Source organism: Rhineura floridana, chromosome 7 (genome assembly GCF_030035675.1).
Source record: "Rhineura floridana isolate rRhiFlo1 chromosome 7, rRhiFlo1.hap2, whole genome shotgun sequence".
NCBI classification, from domain to species: domain Eukaryota; kingdom Metazoa; phylum Chordata; class Lepidosauria; order Squamata; family Rhineuridae; genus Rhineura; species Rhineura floridana.
This window is the reverse complement of record NC_084486.1, coordinates 48,182,251-48,204,412: the sequence shown is the minus strand read 5'-3', so window position 1 is coordinate 48,204,412 and position 22,162 is coordinate 48,182,251. Positions and strand designations below refer to the sequence as shown.

At 40.3% G+C, this 22,162-nt stretch overlaps 1 protein-coding gene across 22 annotated transcripts in view; it reads left to right on the top strand.

Moving 5' to 3' along the window:
* PLCE1 (phospholipase C epsilon 1) overlaps positions 1–22,162 on the top strand; it is a 202,716-nt gene that overhangs the window by 33,859 nt on the left and 146,695 nt on the right. Inside the window, exon 1 of one of the 22 annotated variants that reach the window (XM_061635506.1) lies at positions 20,725–20,783. The exons of the other annotated variants lie outside the window; for them this stretch is intronic. Coding sequence (XP_061491490.1) covers positions 20,742–20,783 — 42 coding nt within the window. The 5' untranslated portion in view covers positions 20,725–20,741. Of the gene's footprint in view, positions 1–20,724; positions 20,784–22,162 lie in introns of those variants that run through there. 22 annotated transcript variants of the gene reach the window in all.

Genomic DNA, 22,162 nt, shown 5'->3' with positions numbered 1-22,162 from the left:
AATGCTGGGAAAGACAGAAGGGAGTAGAAAAAGAGGAAGGCCAAACAAGAGATGTATTGATTCCATAAAGGAAGCCACAGACCTGAACTTACAGAATCTGAACAGGGTGGTTCATGACAGATGCTGTTGGAGGTCACTGATTCATAGGTCACCATAAGTCGTAATCGACTTGGAGGCACATAACAACACCAACATCACTTCTCACTATTAAAGCAACCCTGTTTCTTCTTAATTTCTCATTTCCTGCATAACATATTTTGTAGTTGCCTGTCCATTTTAATTCACTGAAGCCAAGTACTGTAATGTTGATGCATTCCATTTCTTGTTTGACAGTTTCTAACTTTCCCTGGTTCATGCTTCTCACATTCCATGTTCCTATTTCGTACGTCATACAACTCCAGACACTCCTTTCATATCTGTACACATCAGCCTCTGGGCTTCCATTTGGCTTTGACCCATTGGTGTCATTAGCCACAGCCCTACTTGTACTTCTCCATTGTTCTTCCACAGTAGCTTGTTGGGTGCCATTGGACCTGGGGTCTCATCTTCCAGCACTATCTCATGTTGCATTTTGGATACTCTGTTCATAGGGTTTTCGTGGTAAGAAGTATTCAGAGGTGGTTTGCCATTGCCTTCCTCTGAGTTTGGATGCATCTTAGTCTGGTGTCTCAGCTTTGACCATTTCGCCTTGGGTGACCCTGCTAGGAGTCTAGCCTCATGGTCTAGACTCCTCACAGCATTGCTCTCAGCTTCTTCGACACTGTGAAACCCCATTACCACATCAAGGTGTGCATCCTAGAGGAGCCACCTCTGCCTATCTTAACCAAAAGCCAATTGGAAAAGAAAAATTAAAGAGGGAGCTGAGTACAACTCTCCTTTATTTTGGCATGATCATTATTACATGCAATTCCATGCTAGTTTCTTTTTAAAATTAAATTTTGTGTTTGCATGTCTGAATTACAAGGTGAGGGACCAGTTTCGGTATATTATGTTTTGCCATAATAAATTGATGGATCTTTAATTTGCTGCCAGACTCTTTGTTGTTTTTGCTACAAGAGACTTAACACAGCTGTCCCTCTGGAAATGATTTTATCTTTGAGACATCTGTTTGTTGAAGTACACTAAATCCATTTTCCTATTTTGTTCAGCATGAAACCAAAGCTCTTATCAGTCACTGGATACTCTATGCAAATCAGTGTACAGATGCAGTCCAGCTTTTGGCCTTTTGTGTACTTTTCATAGATAATTATTAATACATATCAGGAATGTTATTCTTTCTTTTTATGTGTCCTAAATTTGATGTTTTGCTGAGCAGTATTAATTAGAGGTCATTATGAATTTGTGACAGAATATTTACATTCTTTCAGAATATTTACATTTATGTTGATACTATATGCGTTATGGATGTGACAAATCTGTTGTTAAAAACTACACCTGGTAATCTGAGCAGGGAGAAAAAGAAGCAAGTCAATGGGGCTTAATTATCCTTTTAATTTATGCAAAGGTGGCTAACTATTTTTGGGCTGTGGGCTGCATTGATCCATGGCCAACTCTCCCAGGGCTGTATGGGGAGGATGGAAAAGTAGATATTGCTGAATTGAAAAAAATAATACTTGCACACAATTACCACAAACTATATTTATTTTGTTTCTTCCTACTTCTTTGTTATGAAACTTCCTTTTTCTTCAAAAATCCTTACCTTCATTCATTCAATTAATTTCCTCCCAAATTGATCTCCTTCCTTTCATTAATTATATTCATGAACTTTCCTTTCATTAACCCTCTAAATCATATTTCCATCCAGAGTCAATCCTTAATCCCTCCAAACACATTCTATTTATTTTATTTTAAATTTAGTTTAAATTTAGTTTATTTAACTGGTTGTTTTATTATTTATTTATTTATTTAGAAACATATTTGTATACAGCCATTTCATTTTTTAAATAAAAGTGGCTTACAAATAAAAAGCGTAAAGTAAAATCCATTTAAAACACAGTAAAAACAAAGGTCAACTACTCCAAAAAGACATCTTCTTAATTGTTGTGTAGTAGTAGTAATCATAATTAATGTCTTCCATACAAAGTCAGTCTGTTATATATTTGTATTTTGTTTGACTTTAAAATTTTTATTTTATTGATTTTTAATCTTCCCTTATTATTATTCCTTCAATGTCCCTTTCTTGCCACCTCAAATTCCTCTAAATACATTTAATTTTCTCACCAATGTGATCAACAGGTGATGCTGACTTTACAATAGACATTACTTCCATTGTTTCTTTTCACTTCACTGGGGGCTGCATTGTTTCTCCCCTTTTGATCATCTGCTGCTGAAGGCAGTAGCTCAGCATTTGACTGAAAATCTGAATCAACACGGGTGGGGAACTGGATCCAGCCAGATGGATCCACTCCCTGCTCCATTCCAGGTGGTACTGGGGGAACTGGAACCTCTCCTAAGCCCTGAGATGATACCTCTTCCACCAAACTCTGATGACTTGTCCACAGATTCCTGGGGGAATCGACGGAGCCCTGAGGAGATATGCCTGCAGGTGGAAGCCACATTATCCTGAAAGAATCAGTGGCTGTATTGGAAGGCCCTGGCCTTTTAACTGGCCAGGAGGCAACTTCAGTGGGTCAACAACTACCTAGCCCTGTTATAAAACTCAGCCAGTTGTTCCAGGATCTTGCTGAAAATAATTGGATGTTTGGTTCGGCTTCAGGATCACTATCCATGGTCCTGAACCCACACTTGGACTACCTTCAAGGTGCCTTTGCCTTTGGAACCAAGAACTTGTAACCTTCCCTTACTTGAATCATCAACCCTCCTCAGTGGTGGCTATCCCCCATGGATCACACCAGTTTCAGGGGGAGACTAATGGATCCCATTCAGGATGAGTAAGCTAGACATTCCTGCAACCTTATTGGACCTAATTAATTGCTGTTTATGCATAGAGGTAATTTGGAAACCCAGCTGGCTGCCTGACCAGGGGTTCTGTGTCCACTACCTTAAAGGTCAGTACCAGAGCCAGAACCAATGCAGCTTGGTAGGACATGAGCAGAGCTTGGAAAAGTTACTTTTTTGGACTACAACTCCCATCAGCCCATTCCAGTGGCCATACTGGCTGGGGCAGATGGGAGTTGTAGTTCAAAAAAGTAACGTTTCCAAGCTCTGGACATGAGCTCGCATGCTAGCTGAAAAGAAGGACCAGAACTGGTGCCTCCACTCCTGTCCCTATTGTAGCCAACCGGGGCATTATAAACCAGGGTGCCTGAAGAAGACCATAGGAAACTGGCTTATGAGCCCCGTAGTGGTTGAACTAACATAAGACCCAACCAACAAGCCCTATCTTTGTTTTCCTGTGAATCTGTATCTTCTTGAGGGGTGGATTTTGTGTGCCAAAGCCATGATTGTTTCAGAGGCAAGTTGTTCCACTGACAATAATTTTTTGGAATGATCTAGGATCTTTGTGGCTCCCAAGGCAACTGTTGTCTTAGTCAAAGTCATTTACATCTGGCCCCATTAAACAGGAGAATTGGAATCTGTGGACAGAAATGCAATGTCATGGAGAATGGATGTCGTTCAATGTGGTAATATTACCACACTCCCCCATTGTGCTAGGGATCAATGGTTTAAATTGGTCTCTTGCTGGAATACTTACTTCTGTGCTGATGTGATATGGTTGGCAGTTGTGGTTCCCTCTGATCTTCATGCACTGCTTGTACTTGTCTATGCTGATCCACCAAAATCATTTATTGTCAAGGTTGATGCCTCCAACCTGGCCATTGGGGCAATCTTATACCAACCTAGACGGGACACTGAGTATCCTCATGTATATGCCTATTCTTGGAAATTGATCCTTGCAGAATGCAGTTATATGATTTGGAAGAGAGAATTACTGGTGATATTTGAAACCTGGCGCCATATTTTAGAAGCCTGACACCCTATGACAGTTTGGACTGATTACTGCAAACTCAAATACCTTCAAACTCCACCAATGCCAAATCCAGTCAACTTCTACACTGTTATATTTTGCATTCCTAGAATTGCTGATCTCAGTAGTGCTCTTTAGGAAGACAGAGTATTTACAGAACACCAAAGAAGTAACCCAAATATGCCCCCTCCACCCAAAGAACTTGGCAGCAACTATCCAGGATCCTGACTTGCTGATCCTTTTCACCAATAGCAACAATAGGATCCTTACACCCAAGCACAGATCCAGACGCTGTGGAATAAAACTCCTCCTCCTCCTCCTCCTCAAGATGGCAACTATATGACCGATAGGCTCATGTACTTATGTCCTTACCTGTATGTCTCTGCCATCTTATATCATGTCCAGTTCTTTACTTCTGTTGTGATGCCCTCCCCAGCAGGCCACTTTGAACTCTACAAATACCCCCATCAATTAGCGGGGGGGGGAGTTGGTTGACAAGCATGAGTGAACAAAATGCAATGCTATCTCATATGTAGTGTGTGTACTTGCAGAGAATTACACTGGAAAAACAGAAGGTCTGCTATAGCACTTGCATACACAAACTGGGCTGTGAAAAACTGTAACCCTAGATTTTTTAATTATGGACTTAACACTGCCTAACAATACACCATGATCCTTGGCGTGGTGGATGCCTTCACCAAAGTGGCTTACTTCATATTCTGTGTAGAGATATGAAGGCCCAGAAAAATCTGTCCCCCCCACCCCCAGTTTTTCTGGTTTTCCCCCTAGGCTTTCACATCTCTAATCCTGTTGGTTCAAATTTTATGGACTTCCTGACAGGCTTATTTCCAGTTGGGGGCCTCGATTTATGACAAAATTATGGAAAGCACTGTTCCATTTAGATGTGGAGATATACCTTTTCTCCATCATCACCCTCAAATGGACATGCAGTAAAAGTGAACAAACCAACAATTTGGAGCTGTATTGCTGTGCAGCCTAACAACACAGTTAGCCCTTGCTGAGATTGCCTATAATAACAATGCTGTCCATACTTCTACCCTGTAACCCTGCCCCCTTCTTAAAATCACAAACTGTAATTTTCATCTAGTTCCTTAGCCCTGCTCATGATGTACCAGGATCAAATTGATCCTTGAAAGAACTTTATGTAGTACTGAAGGCCTTTAGGGAATTATTTGGCCAATCCAAAAGGACATATAAGATTCAGATGACCTGAAGAGAAGAGGTGACCTGGACAATCCCGGCACTTGGAAGATTGAGTTGGTCTCTCCACCAAATATCTCAAGGCTACATGTCCCTCTTCAAAAATGGATTATAGTTTTTTTGGGATCTTTGCCCATAATGCAAGTTATCAAGCCTGCACAGGGTGCTAAAATCCACCCAGTGTTCCACAGTCCTTATTAAGTTCTCTTCACACCTGACTGACCCATTCTGACATCAGACACATCTGCATCCAATACAAGTAGACTGTGAAGAAGTTCAGAACATTCTACATTCCCAGATAAAGAGAGAGTGAGGGTGCTTCCAATACTTAATTGGAAAGAATACATACCAGAGGAGCGCACATGGGAACCTGCTACTCACATTCATGGTCCTGCATAAATTCTTCTATTTCTGACCCAGCTGGAGAGATACATGCCAGGAAAGGGGGATGTTGTCATGTTTCCCTGAAGACTCTGATTCAGATGATGTGCAAATCACCAGAGAGGGGGAGCTCCCTGACCCCATTTGACGCCATTCTGGCCTGAGGATATAGCTCTCCCCAAATCTGTGGATGACTCCCCTGTAACTTCTCTTGCTCCACAGCCATGCAGGAGCATGGTGACTGCCAAAACAGCTATGGGCCCTTTAAGGAGGGCCCTCTGGGAGCTGCCCAGGGTCCTGATTTGCCTTGCCTTCCATGACTCTGGTAACTGGTACCACTTCTTCACCAAACATCAAGTTCCAGCAGAGCAGAATGTGTTGACATTTAAGGTATTTCATAAGCCTAAAAAAATGTGGTGATGGTGGTAGTAGTAGAATACCTAAACTACTCCTTGTTTTCCCATTTCCAAAAGGCCTCTTGCTAGGTTTCTTGGAGATGAGTCTTAGATCAGTCTTAATTGCCACAGAGAGCCATGCACGTAGCTACATGTGTTGTAGCTTTGAACAGTGAAAGAGTAAGTATGAAAGCTTTGCCATAATAATAACAGTAAAAACAGTATATATTATATGAATTTACATTGTCTAATTGGTAAAATATATATTACAAGAAACCTGTTGTTGTGTGTCTGCTATTAATGCTTCCCCCCCAAACTGAGATGGATATGCCCTCTGGTGGAGAAAATGATTAATGCAGATCCCTTGTTATAATGTTATAACTAGCTTGTTTTTGCAGCTGTGACATTTGCTGATATGCTATGCTCTTGGGAGATAGATACTTCATATTCAGAAGTAGATTGTGAAAAAAGATCTGGACACAAAATTCTTCTATTTATAAGTGCAGCATGACATTAATTGTTCTGCACAACGTTCTAATTTTCTGATTTTTGCAAACCCCAAATATTAGATTTTCGTTTAATAAGTGCTTGACTATTGAGGACTTCAAATTGCTGTCATTTATCCTAAGATTTTCTAATATTTTGTATATTAAAATTGTAAGGAATAAATGTTTGCCTCTGGTAGGCAGAGCACAGATAAGATGGAGCATTTTGGAGGGCTGACTTCTGATTGCAAAATGGAACACAAATTACTCATAGGAGTGAAAACCTTGCATTCCCTGAAAATCAGTTGCACATGTTAAATTTTAACTTAACTATGAATGCAATACATTGACCTGTTTCGGACATAACACTAAGCTATAGTTTAGTATTATATGCGTAACCCCATCCTCATGTGCCATTCTCTGGCAACAGCTATAAGGAGGAAATTAGAAGGATTTTACTAGCTACAACTTGTTGTTTCATCAAAAACTAAGGTTTATCTGAACATATCAGAATTGGAAACCATGGCTTGTATCCAAAGCAGCTTCAATAGAGTTCTGCTGGCACAGCAGCTTCTGTTTCCTTTCCTCCGCACACCACACCCCAACTTCTCAGAGGACCCCCCAACCATTTGGAGTTCATTTTGAGGGCATGTAGGGTGCTGCAGTGGAGAAGGGGAGGAGTTCCATTCTGCTTAAGCAAGTCTCTTGGTTGCTGTGTTTATATTCTGTTGTTAACCAGCACACTACTAAATGGCTTTTATCTTAATGGCTGAACACTTGTGACTCACAACACTCTGTTATGAAAGATACAATAGGAGCTCACCTTTTAAATACTTTTTCAGCATAGCTTCTGAAAAGATGCTAGAGTCAGGTTGTTGCCTTATCCTCCAGTTCTCTACACAGAATTGCTTGTTTCTCTGTTCTTTGCCCTCTTTTACTGGTTATATGAGGAAACAACAAAACTACAGATAAGATTTCTAGTAGAATATAATTATGGCTAGCCAAAAGAGGAAGGTGACTTTTTCTTAGGAACCTATATTAAAAAAATAAGTATGTGTAGATTTGGCTTAACTTCTAACACTATGCTTAAGATAATTATAAATAAAAATACTTAATAAACAATGAGCACTTTATACTATATATACATTTTTTTTTATATAAGTATGAAAAAATGGAAATAGAGTGCCTTCAAGTCAATTCCGACTTATGGCGACCCTATGAATAGGGTTTTCATGGTAAGTGGTATTCAGAGGGGCTTCACCATTGCCTTCCTCTGAGGCTGAGAGGCAGTGACTGGCCCAAGGTCACCCAGTGAGCTTCATGGCTGTGTGGTGATTCGAGCCCTGGTCTCCTAGGTCGTAGTCCAACACTCTAACCACTATGCCACACTGGGTCTCTATATAAGTATACAGGCAGGCCCCGCTTATACGGCAGGTTCCATTCTGGACCCCCGCCGTAAAGCGGAAATTGCCGTAAAGCGGAATCCCAAAATGCTGCAAGATCGGCTTTAAAACAGGGAATGAAGCCGCTGCATTAGCGGAACGCCATGCAGCGAAGCGCCGGGAAGCGGGGCCCTACTGTAAGTATATGAATATATATATACATTTATGCTCTTTCCTTCTCTATTGATAGATGCCTGAACTATTGTCACTAAAATTCATGAGCTGATATTCAAATATCTCCTCCTATGCATATTTTTTGGGGGGTATTAGTAATTTGAATATAACTGACTGCAATTAGAACTACTGTATTACAGTCTTCAATTTATTTCATCTCTTTTGCTGTCTACTAGCTACATACATATTTTTTTAAAAAAAATGTTCTCTATGTTGGATTGTTGAAATTTGAATTTCTGACCAGCAGGTGGAGACGGAATAAAACTTTCAAACATTTATTTTGCAGCTGAATTGATTTTGAGCAATGGAAGCAATCCCAGAACAACAGAGTTTTCAAACTTATAACAGTGAAAACAAAACAACATTGCTTCACCCCACTACCACCATATGTACCTTTGTTCCGTTGTCTGTCAAGGGCAGCAACATCAGCCCTCCCTTCCTTGTTCATCCAGCTTCCCTGTCTATGGTCACTGACAGCAGTTATCTCAAGATTTCAGTCAGAGGTCTTTCATAGGCCTGAGATCCTTTTGAAGTATAGAAGCTAAGCACTGAACATTCTGTAAGCAGAAACTTGTATTCTACTAATAAGAAATGGCCCCTCCTTTCCTCTCACAGGTAAGTTTTGAAACACATCAAATTATGTTTTGTTTTTATTTAAAGATTTGATCTTATATAACTTGATTAAAAAGAACAGAAGGAATAGAAAGGGTAGTGGGGTCACACTATATGTTAAAATATATATATCCCTGCACAGAAATACAGGAGGATGAGCTTGGCAGCCCCACAGAGAATATCTGGCTTAAAATTAATGGGGCAAGGAATAAAAGGAACATGGCGGTTAGAGTCTACTACCGACCACTCAATCAAGGAGAAGACAAGGATGAAACTTTTGAAAAGCAAATAGCCAGTGTTTCAAGGAGACATGATCTAGTAGGCATGGGGGATTTCAATTACTCCAATATCTGTTGGAAAACAAATTCTGCCAAACATAGCCCCTCCAAGAAATTCCTGACTTGTGCTGCTGATAACTTTCTTCTACAGAAAGAAAAGCAAGTAACTAGAGGATCAGCTATCCTTGACTTGATTTTAACTAATAGAGATGGCTTAGGGTGTAATCCAATACATGTCTATTTAGAAGTAAGCTCCATGCGGTTCAAGGGGATTTTCTCCCAGGTAAGTGTGTATTGGATTGCAGCCTAAGTGGATGAAGTGGCAGTTACAGAATTTTTGGGAAACTGATCATCTTATATTGGAGTTCTTGATTTTAAAGGAAGCAAAAGCTGAGAGTAGCGATACACATACCTTCCACTACAGGAAAGTCGATTTTAATAAACTTAGAACAGTGATAAATAAGAATGCATGGCAAGTGACCCTTATGAGAAAAGAAATACAAGATGGGTGAGAGTTTTCTAAATAAGAAAATTCTAAAGGCACAATTGCAAACAATTCCAACAAGGAAAAAAGAGGGAAGACAGCAGAAGACGCCAGTGTGGCTTCACAAAAAGCTTAGAGATGACCTGAAAACAAATGACACATTCAGGAAGTGGAAGGAAGGCCAGGCCACAAAGGAAGAGTATAGACAGGAAGCACAGAATTGCAAGGATGGCATCAGGAGGTCTAAAGCTGAGAATGAGCTGAGGTTAGTGTGGGATGCTAAAAGTAACAAAAAAAACTTTTTTCAGGTACATCCATAGTAAAAGACAGAGAAAAGAAATAGTGGTACAGCTACACAGTGAGGATGGCAAAATGATAACATATGACAAAGAAAAGGCAGAAGTGTTCAATTCCTACTTTGGCTCAGTCTTCTCCCAAAAGACCCTCCTGGCAAACATGAAGTTGAAGGGGCAGTATTGCGGCTTGTGATTGATGGACAAATGGTCAAGGAATACATAATCACTTTGAATGAGTTCAAATCTCCAGGGCCTGATGAACTGCATCTTAGAGTATTGAAGGAACTGGTTGAAGAACTCTCAGAACCACTGTCTATTATATTTGCAAAATTGTGGAGGATGGTGAAGTGCTGGATGACTGGAGGAGGGCTAATGTTGTCCCTATCTTCAAAAAGGGCAAAAGGGAGGAACCTGGGAACTACAGACCAGTCAGCTTGACATAAATTCCTGGGAAAATTCTGGAGTGGATTATAAAGCCATCAGTTTGTGAGCACTCTGAAAACAATGCAGTGATTACTAGAAGCCAACATGGATTTGTCAGGAACCATCTTGCCAGTCTAATCTGATCACATTTCTATATTGGGTAATCTCCCTGGTAGACTGTGGGAATGCTGTGGACATAATCAACTTCAGCAAAGCTTTTGACAAGGTGTGAACAGGTCTACTAAGCATAGTTTCTCCTGGGGACCTTCCAGTGGTGGCATGTGCTGCTGTCTGATACATGAGCAGAAAGCAAGAGAATCAGATCTGCAGGGTTGTGCCTACAACCTTCATAAGTGCAGTCTGTACACTTTGTACTGTCCTTTTCACCAGTACATTTGTGGAGAGGTGGTATGATCTCTCTGATGCCATTGGTAGTAAGAAATTCTTTGACCTCACTGGTAAATGTAGAAGCATTACCTTATATAGTAGTGTTGGAGAATCCAAACATGGGTACTACATAACTACACAACCATTCAATGGTGGTGGATGACGTAGCTACTTTTACTTGGAGTATGCATCTACCAGCACTAAAAGATTGGTATCCCTGTACAGGCTGATATAATCAACATTAAAGAGTTTCCATGGTTGACCTGGCTTTTCTAGGGGCACCATGGTTGACCTGGCTATTCTGTGGGCATCACAAGCAGGATTTCACCAAGTCTTCCACGGCACCATCCATTTTAGGCCACCTCATATAACTTTGATCTGCAGCCTTAATTCTAGTCATGCCAAGATGTGTCATCTAGTCGTGCCATCTTTGTTCCAGAAGCAAAGCCCAATCTTGGAGAGGTATTATAGCTTGGACATCCCATATGTTCAGTTTACTCCGTCTAGTGAAATAAGGCTGCAGCCTTTTCAGAGCATAACACTTCTAGCCAGCCATTTAACACAACTAACAAACATGCATAGTTGGCATGACTTTTATCTTTGCACAATAGGCTACATTCCACACAAGTCAGAAGTTTCTTCACCCACATACATCTCTCATTCTGCACCCAGGCAAACAAGAGGCATTATCACAGTATGATATACAGCCAGGCAAAAGTACTCAAGGAGGGCATGGACCTAGTTTGTTGAGGGGTGCGGCCTGGGAGAGTCCTGAGGGTGGATAGACAGCCATTGAGGCATGCATTTGGCACCTGGACCCGAGATTCCTCATTCCTTGTATAACCCAATATAACCATGGTTTGGAGCAGGGAAAAAACCTCTAGATGTTCTAGACTACAACTCCCACCAGCCCCCATCTGCATGGCCAATGGTCAGAGATGATGAGAGTTATACTCCACAATTTTGGAAAGGAACCATGTTCATTACCTGTGGTTTAGAGAACTGAAAATGTTAAGTCTAAATTGACCCAAGATGTTTGTTAAAATGTCATGGATTGAGAGAGTGTGTAGTCTTTGTATTCAGTTTTCATTTTAAATCAGGTTATTTAAAGGATGCATTTTGTAACTGAATTTTAAAAAAACACTTGATTTTAAACATTTGAGTCAATGATTTTTATGCAGCCTAGTACAACAGACAAGATCTTCCATGGTGCAGAGTGGCAAGCGGCAGTAACGCAGCCGAAAGCTCTGCTCACGGCCGGAGTTTGATTCCAACGGAAGGAGGAAGTCGAATCTCCGGTAAAAGAGGTCGAGGTCCACTCAGCCTTCCATCCATCCGTGGTCGGTAAAATGAGTACCCGGCATACGCTGGGGGGTAAAGAAAGGCCGGGGAAGGAACTGGCAATCCCACCCCATATATACGGTCTGCCTAGTAAACGTCGCAAGACGTCACCCTAAGAGTCGGAAACAACACGCACTACAAGTGTGGGGACACCTTTACCTGTAGTACAACAGATCACTCCACACCCAATATTATATCACAAGCTGCTTATGAAAACTGCTTCAGGAGAACCAGAGCCCCAGATTCCTCTTGGACATACAGAAATAGGTGCACAATTCTTTGAATTCTGGCACCTGTATTTAATTAGGATGATAGGCAGGTTCATTGAAAGAATAGTGTGTTCAGAACCATATCTTTAGGGACTAGATGATCTTGAGTGCAGTCACGAGGTCACTCCCACAGCAAACAGAATTTCATAATGTCTAAATAGCCTGTTGCTGTCCTCCTGCCCAAGCTGCAAGTTCACGAAGAAGAAAGGGAATGTCATTGTTTATATGCCAGAAAAGCACTTAAAGTGTGTTTGAACAAACCTGATACTTTTGGTTTCACTGGGGCTGCCAAGAACAGATTGGCTGTATAGTAAGGTGGATCATAGCATATTAAAGGAGCTTATAAGACTAGAGCAGTTTTTGTGCTAGATGGTATCAGGGTTCTCTGCTGAGACAAATTGTGGATTCATAGGCCAGTTTCTTTATTACCAGTCTTTAAAGCCTGCAGTTATGGTAGTTGTTATGCTATACATTTAAACCAGTTCAGTTCAGATGACAAGAATGAGTTTGGAAAGAGCCTTGAGTTTGAACACTCCATCCTCCCCTTGTGTGCTCAGAGTAATTAATTACTTCCTGATGTTTTGGCAAGCCATAGTTTGCTGTTACATCAGATCTGGAAACTGTACTTTGTGTTTGCCTTATAAAACAGGATTGTGCACCAGCATTAAATGCTGGCCTTTATCACTGACAGATGGATCTCTTTCTGCCTCTAATGCAGGGATGGGAACCTTTCTCAGCCAAGGACCATGTTCCCTTCTGGGCAACCTTCCAGGGTCACATGCCAGCAGTGAACAGAGCCAAAACTGAGTAGAGCAATGTATGTAAAACTTACCTTTGTACAGTAGGCTTGTTTCTACACACATAGCCCCTTCTCTATCCTCCAACCTGCCAGGTGAAAACACTCTAGGAGAGTGTGGAGCAAGGCTGGTAAGGGATGTGGCCTGGGGAGAGAGGGTATGGCTGAGGTGTGTGTGTTGCCTAAGAGAGTTCTGAGGGTCAGATAGAAAGGCCTGGAGAGCTGATGTTCCTCAGACTTGCTCTAATGCTTATGTGAGCTGAAGGCCTGTTGTTAAGAACTGGAAATCTAACAAACTAAAGAAGATTGAATTATGTTTCCAGTTCCTTCACTTTCAAATCTGGCAGTCTGCAAGTAAACTGGAAAGTAGAGAGGCAGATTAAATGGGGGTGAGAGTTCAATCTGTGCATGAGTGACAAGATGCTGAGACTAAAATATCAGGTCAGAGACAGCAGCTTTATTGGATCATATGGAATCCTTTTGTCACCTGATCCCATCTCAGCTAGTAGCACCAGTCCACCTTCTGGAGATGTTGAAGCACAGAACACAACAAGCTGGCAGTTCTCGTCTCTGCGTTTATTTATTTATTTGTTTGTTTGTTTGTTTATTCCTCCCAGTAGGAGCCCAGGGTGGCAAAGTAGGAGCCCAGGGCAGCAAAGCTACCAACTGCTCACTTAACTCTAGTTGATCATGTCACTGCTGCTCACTAGGAGGCAAAGGGGGAGGTGAAGTTGGCGTGGTGCAAACACACCAATCTGACACTTCTGCCAGTGCATTTGCACCATGCCCACCTGGGCACTGCTTTGGCCCTTGCTCTCTGCCTCCCAGTAAGCAGCAGTGACATGACTGACTGGAGATTAGTTGTAGTGTCCCATCCCACCAGCCACTACTGGCTATCAGGTTTCCTTAATATGAGACCTCTTGTGCCTTACATTCTCCGAAAATTTCTTTATGTAGCAAGATTATGTAGTGCTTAATAAAAAAAACCTCTAAGCAGCATGCAAAACTGAGGAGGAACTTTTCCAAGACGATCATACATCCCATCATACCACTATCTGGACAGAGATAACCTGGCTTCAGTTGTTCATGCTCTGGTAACCTCCAAGTTAGATTACTGCAATACACTCTATGTGGGGCTGCCTTTGAAGATGGTTCGGAAACTGCAGCTTGTGCAAAATGCAGTTGCCAGATTGGTAACAGGGACCAGACGGTTCGAACATATAAAACCGATTCCGGCCCGCTTGCATTTGCTGCCTGTATGTTTCTTTTTTTTTTTTTTTACAATAATTTTTATTCAAATTTTCATAAAACATACAAAACAAAATCATAAAACATTCAAAGACAAAAAACAAAACAAAACAAAAATGTTTTTGTATGTTTCCAAGCTCAATTCAAGGTGCTGGTTTTAACCTATAAAGCCTTACATGGCTTAGTACCACAATACCTGATGGAACACCTCTCCCGACACGAACCCACCTGTACACTACGCTCAACATCCAAGTCTCTCCTCCGGGTGCCTACTTGGAGGGAAGCTGGGAGTCTGGCAACAAGGGAGAGGGCCTTCTCAGTGGTGGCCCCCAAATTATGGAATGATTTTATTGATGAGGTGTGCCTGGCACCAACACTGTTATATTTTCAGCGCCAGGTCAAGACTTTCCTCTTCTCCCAGGCATTTTAGCATGTGTTTTAAAATCGCTTTTTAAAAATGTGTTTTAAAATTTGTATATTTGTTTTTAATGTTTTTAATTGTTGTAAACTGCCCAGAGAGCTTTGGCTATGGGGCGGTATACAAATACAATAAATAAATAGATAAATAAATAAATAAATATTGTTCAATCTAAATCATTCTTCTAACTACACAGAAAATATCTTTTTATTCATCTGCAGAGGTCTAAATAACCTGTACTTGGAAATAAACATCTGGCTGGTTAATTAGAACATATAAAGGTAGTGCAGCAAAACTTGCAAGTTAGGAATTACAGTAAAAATCTTAATATCCTTATTTCAGGTGTTTTTTTTGCCATGTTCTTATCTTATAATGCTATGAATTTATGAATTCCTTGAATCTTTTAGGGTGATAAAATATTTTTGGAAAATAGCAGATAATTATAAGAATAAAAATATAGCTTTCTTGGCTGTCTATCTATCTAACTATATAATATTTTCCTAAGCTGGCATGCCATCACACAGCATCAGGTGGAGGTGGGTTATGGCACAGCGGCAGGGTGGCAAGCGAGGTGAGGGAGTGAGGGAAGCAACAATGGCTGGCAGGGCAGTGTAGGATGAGTGAGTCGAGTGGGTGGGTGTGGAATGAGCAGCCAAGCAGCCTGGGAGGAGGGCAAGTTGCTGGGGGGAGTGGCAAATGCACTAGGCAGGGAGGCAGCTTAAGCATGCTGTGCGGAGCTACACAGAGGCACCACAAGGGGGAAGTGATGGTGCAGGAAGTGGCGGGGCAGCAACGCAGTACAGGAACAGGTGAGGAGCATTACTAGGCCTACTGTAGCCAACACGCACCAGTGCCTGGAGGCACTGGAGGAAATTGCAAGATGGTTGGTGAGGGGAGTGGGGTGTCTGGGATGATGTTTGTGAGTGCCTGGGGGAGGGCACATTTGTGAGTATGCATGTTTCGGAATGCCTGTGTGTGTGTGTGTGTGTTTGGGGGTGCCTGGTGTGTGTTTGGGGTGGGGTTGGCGAGCAAAGAGAGCAGGGGGACAGGGCCAGCTTAGTAATCAATATTTTTGGTACTGGAGATAGGAATTGAGTGCAAATTCTTAGTTGCTGATAGGGAGGGGGAGAAATTCAATTCTGTTCACATTTAAAGCTGAATCTATCAAATTTGCATTTTCCAAAACAAGATGACAACTAAAACATAGCCATCCTTCAAGATTCACACTTACCGGAACCTTGCAATGCAGTTTTCCAAACAAACAATTTTTACAAAAATGCATATACTGGGGTAAAGTGTGCATAAGATAAATATATTAGTGAATATAATATGCAAAAATGCATTATATTAGGAGAAATTGCTTGCAAAAATGTGTACGTTTGTCAAAACTGCATAAAAAGTGTTTTTATTAGGAGAAAATTGCACTAAAATGCTGAAGGATTTTCATGAGGACTTTTTAAAAAACAAAAACATGTCCTGGATGGGGTTGCACTCCCCCTGAAGGAGCAGATTTGTAGCTTGGGGTTCTCCTAGAACCATCTCTGTCACTTGAGGCCCAGGTAGCCTCAGTGGCACGGAGTGCCTTCTACCAACTTTGGTTGGTGGCCCAGCTATGCCCCTATCTGGACAGGGATAACCTGGCTTCAGTTGTCCATGCTCTGGTAATCTCCAAGTTAGTTTACTGCAATGTGCTCTATGTGGGGCTGCCTTTGAAGATGGTTCGAAAGCTGCAGCTTGTGCAAAATGCAGCGACTAGATTGGTAACAGAAACCAGACGGTTCGAACATATAAAACCAATTCTGGCCCACTTGCATTTGCTGCCTGTATGTTTCCAAGCTCGATTCAAGGTGCTGGTTTTAACCTATAAAGGACTACAATACCTGATGGAACGCTTCTCCCGACATGAACCCACCCGTACACCACGCTCAACATCCAAGTCCCTCCTCCGGGTGCCTACTCGGAGGGAAGCTGGGAGTCTGGCAACAAGGGAGAGGGCCTTCTCAGTGGTGGCCCCCGAATTATGGAATGATTTTACTGATGAGGTGTGTCTGGTGCCAACACTGTTATCTTTTCGGCACCAGGTCAAGACTTTCCTCTTCTCCCAGGCATTTTAGCACGTGTTTTTAATTTTTTTTTAAAAAAAATTAATTGTGTTTTTCTGTTTTAAAATTTGTATATTTGTTTTTAATGTTTTTAATTGCTGTAAACCTCCCAGAGAGCTTCGGCTATGGGGTGGTATATAAATGTAATAAATAAATAGAAAGATATTTGCAAATTGCTGCAAAAATGTGAAGAATTGAATTTAAGATAGGAAAAAGGAGAAAGCAGGAGAACTCAAATTGACAGATCCTTCCTCCCTTCTTGCTTGAATTATGATTCAGTGCTCTCTACTTCCTTTTCTTAATGCAACCCTCCAGCAATATTTGTCTTTCCCTAGCCACCCAACACAAGTAAACAACTCTGCCCTGTTTCTTTTTTTAAGTACTAATATAATAGGATGAAGGTTTTTCACTGTACATATAGGACAAGAGGTATTTTACTTGCTTCCTTCCCCCTCATATGAAGACTATCAGACTTACCTGGTCCATCTAGGCTCTACTGCTAAGCCACCTGGTTTCCTCTCCCACAGTCTTAACTACCTCTCCCATCACTATCAATCATTCTGTCTTTCTTGATCTGGGATGGGGAGTTGCTGATTATGGTTCCTCTGCTTCTCGTTGCTGAGAGAAGGGTGTACAGAAAAAGTTTATTGTCAAGGGTAGATTGCTGCTGTAGCTCCAGTTGCTTTGATAAACACTTCTTCTGTCGTATCTTTAGGGGAAGGGAAATTGCTTAGTATACATGTCACCTATAAAAAAAAAATAGTCCATCCCTGGGAAATCTTCACCCCTGCCACACCTAACCTTGTTCAGCTTGCAGCACATTGAGGCAGCTATATATTTAACAGTATACTCGCACAGAAGTTACTAGCACATAGTAATTCCCCGATCTCCATCACTGCCAACCACCCTCCCGGTCTTATACAGTACTCCTACCTGATTGTCTGGAGATCATTCCCCTCTGCCACAGTTAATAAGGCACATGGCTGTGTACAAGCATTGTGGGAGGTACTACTGGACAAAGGGTGACGAATAGGATGAAGTTCTCTTCTCAGTTTCTTATTAGTTTGTACAGAGCCTTAAAACTCTGAAGACAAGAACAATTGATTATTCTCAACTCTCACTTCTACTGACTGTAATTTTGCTAACACAAAATAGGTTTTTTAAAGTATTCATTTGCTATATATTGCTCTTAAAACAACAACAGAGCTTTTTTAAAAAATACAGGGCTTCCAGTCATCTCTCATCGGGACTGCTAGTCTCATCACTAGTTGGGGCCACATGCACTTAGTTTCAACAATGCTTTAGGATAATTCCTTGATGAAACCTTTGTTTTGATTAGAATGTTTGTGTTCCAATATACACTTTGTTTATTATGGCTCCTTATGCTGTATTCCTGAGTTTACAGATCTCCTGTATCTTTATAGATTAACCCTTTATGATGTTTTTAATTTAATGTCTGTATATTTTCCATAACTAATAGTTAGGTGATTCCAGATGAACTTTTTTTCTTACACTTATGCTGCAGTCCTTTGCCCATTTACCCGAGATTTAGTCCCATTAAACTAAATGGACTTACTTATGAGTAGACATGTATAGGATTGCATTTTTAACCCCTAAACCTATATGAGAAATGGAGTTGTTGCTAAGTAATTAAAAAACTTGGAGCACAGGACTATGACGTGCATTTGTATAAAATTTGCACATGCTAATTTATATGTATAGATCAGTAGTTTCCAAACTTTCCCCCCCATAAACCACTTGAAAATTTCTGAGGGTCTTAACAGATGGACAACTTAATTATTTTCTGCCTGTTGTAGCAATTGTAATGTGCTATGCTAAATGCTGTATGGTTTTAATTATTTTTATTCTTTCATTTCTTCTATTGTATTGTATTGTCTTTGTTTCTTGCTCTGGAGCAATAAGATACAATAAAAGAAATAAAAGAAGAAATAAAAACATAATGAAAAATCAATATAAATACTTCATGTGATGAATGTGCCGTCTCCTGTCTTCAACTAATCTTCAGGCATACCGCCATCCACCTGAATGAAATCCATGGATTACCAGTGGTCCAGTTTGAGAACCCCTGATGTAGACAGTTCTGGCAAATTAGGGTGGTGGGTGGGATATCAGTAGCACAGGGGTTTGCAGTGCACCCAGCTGCCCTACAAACAATGTTAATTTCTTTACAGTTGAAAATGGGAGAAAGGTCCATGGAGGTCCAGGGTCCACCACAAAAGACCCTAACAATGCCTCACATTTATTGGGCATCTTTCAGTGCTTTTCTCTGTAACTGTACTTGAAAAAGAAACCAAATGCATAGTTATAAGATGGGGGATACTCGGCTAAGCGTTACCACATATGAGAAGAATCTTGGAATTGTTGTTGATCACAAGCTGAATATTAGCCAATAGTGCAAAGTAGCTGCAAGAAAGGCAAATGCTTATTTTAGGCTGCCCTAACAGAAGTATAGTTTCCAAATTATGTGAAGTACTAGTTCCCTTCTATTCGGCATTTGAGTACTGCATCCAGTTCTGGAGACAGCACTTTAATAAGGATGCAGACTGGAACAGGTTCAGAGGAGGGCAGCAAGGATGATCAGAGGACTGGAAACAAAGCCCTATGAGAAGAGACTGAAATAACTGGGCATGTTTAGCTTTGAAAGAGAAGGCTGAGGGGAGATATGATAGCACTCTTCAAGTACTTGAAGGTTATCACACAGAGGAGGGCCAGGATCTTTTCTCAATCATCCCAGAGTGCAGGACATGCAATAATGTGCTCAAATTACAGGAAGCCAGATTTTGGCTGAATATCAGGAAAATCTTCCTAACTGTTAGAGCAGTACGACAACGGAACCAATTACCTTGGGAGGTGGTGGGCTCTCTAACACTGAACGCATTTAAGAGGCAGCCGGACCTGTCAGGCATGCTTTAAGTTTGATTCCTGCATTGATCGGAGGTTGGACTCAATGGCCTTAAAGGCCCCTTCCAACTCTACTATGGTTCTATGGTCACTTTTGATACAAGCAGCAATTACTACTCATGCATCTCTCTCTTTTAATCATTCCACTGAAACCAGCCAAAGTCACTGACTGCAAGATCAGTTTTAAGGAAATAGTTTGATATTGCTAAATATTTTGGAACAAGGTTGCATTGTTGATTTCTCTAATGTGGTAAAAGTAATGTTTGTTGAAGAAGCAAAGGAAGAAAGTATCATAAAGGTGAACATGCAATTATTGTGACCTCTGAATTATTACCTGTGCTTAACACACATCTGGGTAGGTTCAGGGTTTCTGTTTTAGGCAGAGTACTGCTTCTCTTTCTTACCTGCCTAAATTCATTCTGGCATAAGTCTCAGAGGATCACTGCATAGTGATACTAATGATTCTGCACATTTCTTGTGCTGTGGAAATATTTCCTCAGAAGTAGGCAGAAGTGTGTCTGTATTTTTAGTTCTGTAGGGTTTTGGGAACTTGGATATTGGGGATAGCCTCCCCTGTTTTCATTTAAACCATGATTTCCCTTGAGGATCCTTAAAAATATTGAAATTCATATATGGGTTGTTTAAATCATTACTACTTAAAATAAGCCAATGAACCAATGAAGGTCAAGTATTAAGTCTCTTGAGAAGATTGTGTTTTACAGGAATTCATGTTATTCTCTATATCTGAATTGGCATTTTCAGTTTTATTTTAAAATTATTTAATTTGCAGTAATGTCAATATCAGCAAACATTCAAGGACCAAAAACATTTCAGCAAGTAATATGATTCATATGTTCATCATTGGTGTGGCGTTTAGAGGATTTTCTTATGCTAGACTGTTGGAAAAATAGGAACTGAAGAGGTGAGGCAGTACCATGTGAAATTCAGCAAAGGGCTTAGATTTGGCACTACACATTAGTTTCTGTACTGATTCTTAGACATAGCCTCTGGAGACGACAACAGGCTGCCATCCTGAATAGCTGAATACAGTTGGCTTGTTTGACTTGCTTGGTGTGTGTGTGTGTGTTTGCTTGCTTGCTTCTGCATTCCATATCTAATGTAGCTTTTGGGTGAAGTGGATGGGATCTGGTAAGCGGGCTGTGGACATTTACGTGGAAGAGGTATGTCTCATTCATCATTAGCAAAAGGTTTTATTTAATAGTGTGAATTACATAACTGCCTTTCAACAGCAAAATGAATAATATGTTTTTCAGAGACCTTTTGCAATAAGAAACAAGATGCTGTTTTCACTGATGCATGCTTTGAGTGTTTATGTCAAGGTTTAATAATGCATGACAAATTGAAAAACTGATTTTTCTTAAATAAGATTCTTCCTTTCTAACCAATTGCTAAACTCTCTACACAGGAATGCTTGTACGTTTCCTAGTTCACTGCTGACTTTAAATCCAGTTTGTTTTTGAGTTTATATCTTTAATGCCACTTTGTTGCCAATTTTAAATAAGTTTGCTGCAAGTATCTGGTTACTAGTTCTCATTCTGGCTGTACAATTGTGGAATGCACCTTTTGTTTTAGAAACCCTTTTAATGAGGTATGGTTTTAATATGCTAGCAATTTGAAAATCAATCTATTCATTAAAATTTAATATTAAGTAACCTGCATGCAATAATGTTTTTCTTGGAAAATGGAATCTATTTCTGCCTGTGAGTCTACCATGATAGCTGAATATCTCTAAAGTACATTATTTTCAGTCTGCAGTTGTGTTGAAACATTCTGATAGAATCAGAATTAGACTATTTTTGAAAGTATTTGTTTGTCTTTATATCATCTGACATTTGTGCGTTTCATATAAAATGACTCAGTACTTTGTTATATACTTGCTAGAAATCATAATAAAGTTATTTGTTTACTTTATGTTGCAGACTATTGTAGTTAAAGTAGCTCAGTTTGATTTTTAAAAAATAGTTATGTCAGTGTACTTGTTGAAACTTACAAAATGTATTGTATTTTAGGAATCTGAGCAATCAAAACTACACGTCTGACACAGTAACTTATCCATTCCAATAAATTGAATTATGACAGTTCTTAAAAAACACAATATCCATGATATTTCTTATTCTAAAAGCTTAATGTTCCATGTAGCTTTCACTATGTATCAAGTGTGAATGACAGCTTTACTAAATCCACTCACCAGATTTATTGGAAAATTAAGCCTCAGTGCTTTAAGTACGTAATTGGAAGGTTCCCTCTCCTTGATCCCTATCATACAGCATGAAGGCAATTATTTCCCTATGGAAGCATTTTGCTATATTTCTCATTTTAGTTTTATAGCTTTATACATTTTTTGCAGTATTATATTTTTTTACTGCTACCTTGCAAAAGATTGCCAGAATCTGGAACTTGTTGCTACCGTCTTACAGATTGCTATCTACAGTATGAATGAAGGATAGGTAAAGGATCAGAAGGATGAATCGTGCACACTGATATTTTATCATATTTAAGCATATTTAACATTGTTGACAGATTTGCCCATCCCTACCCT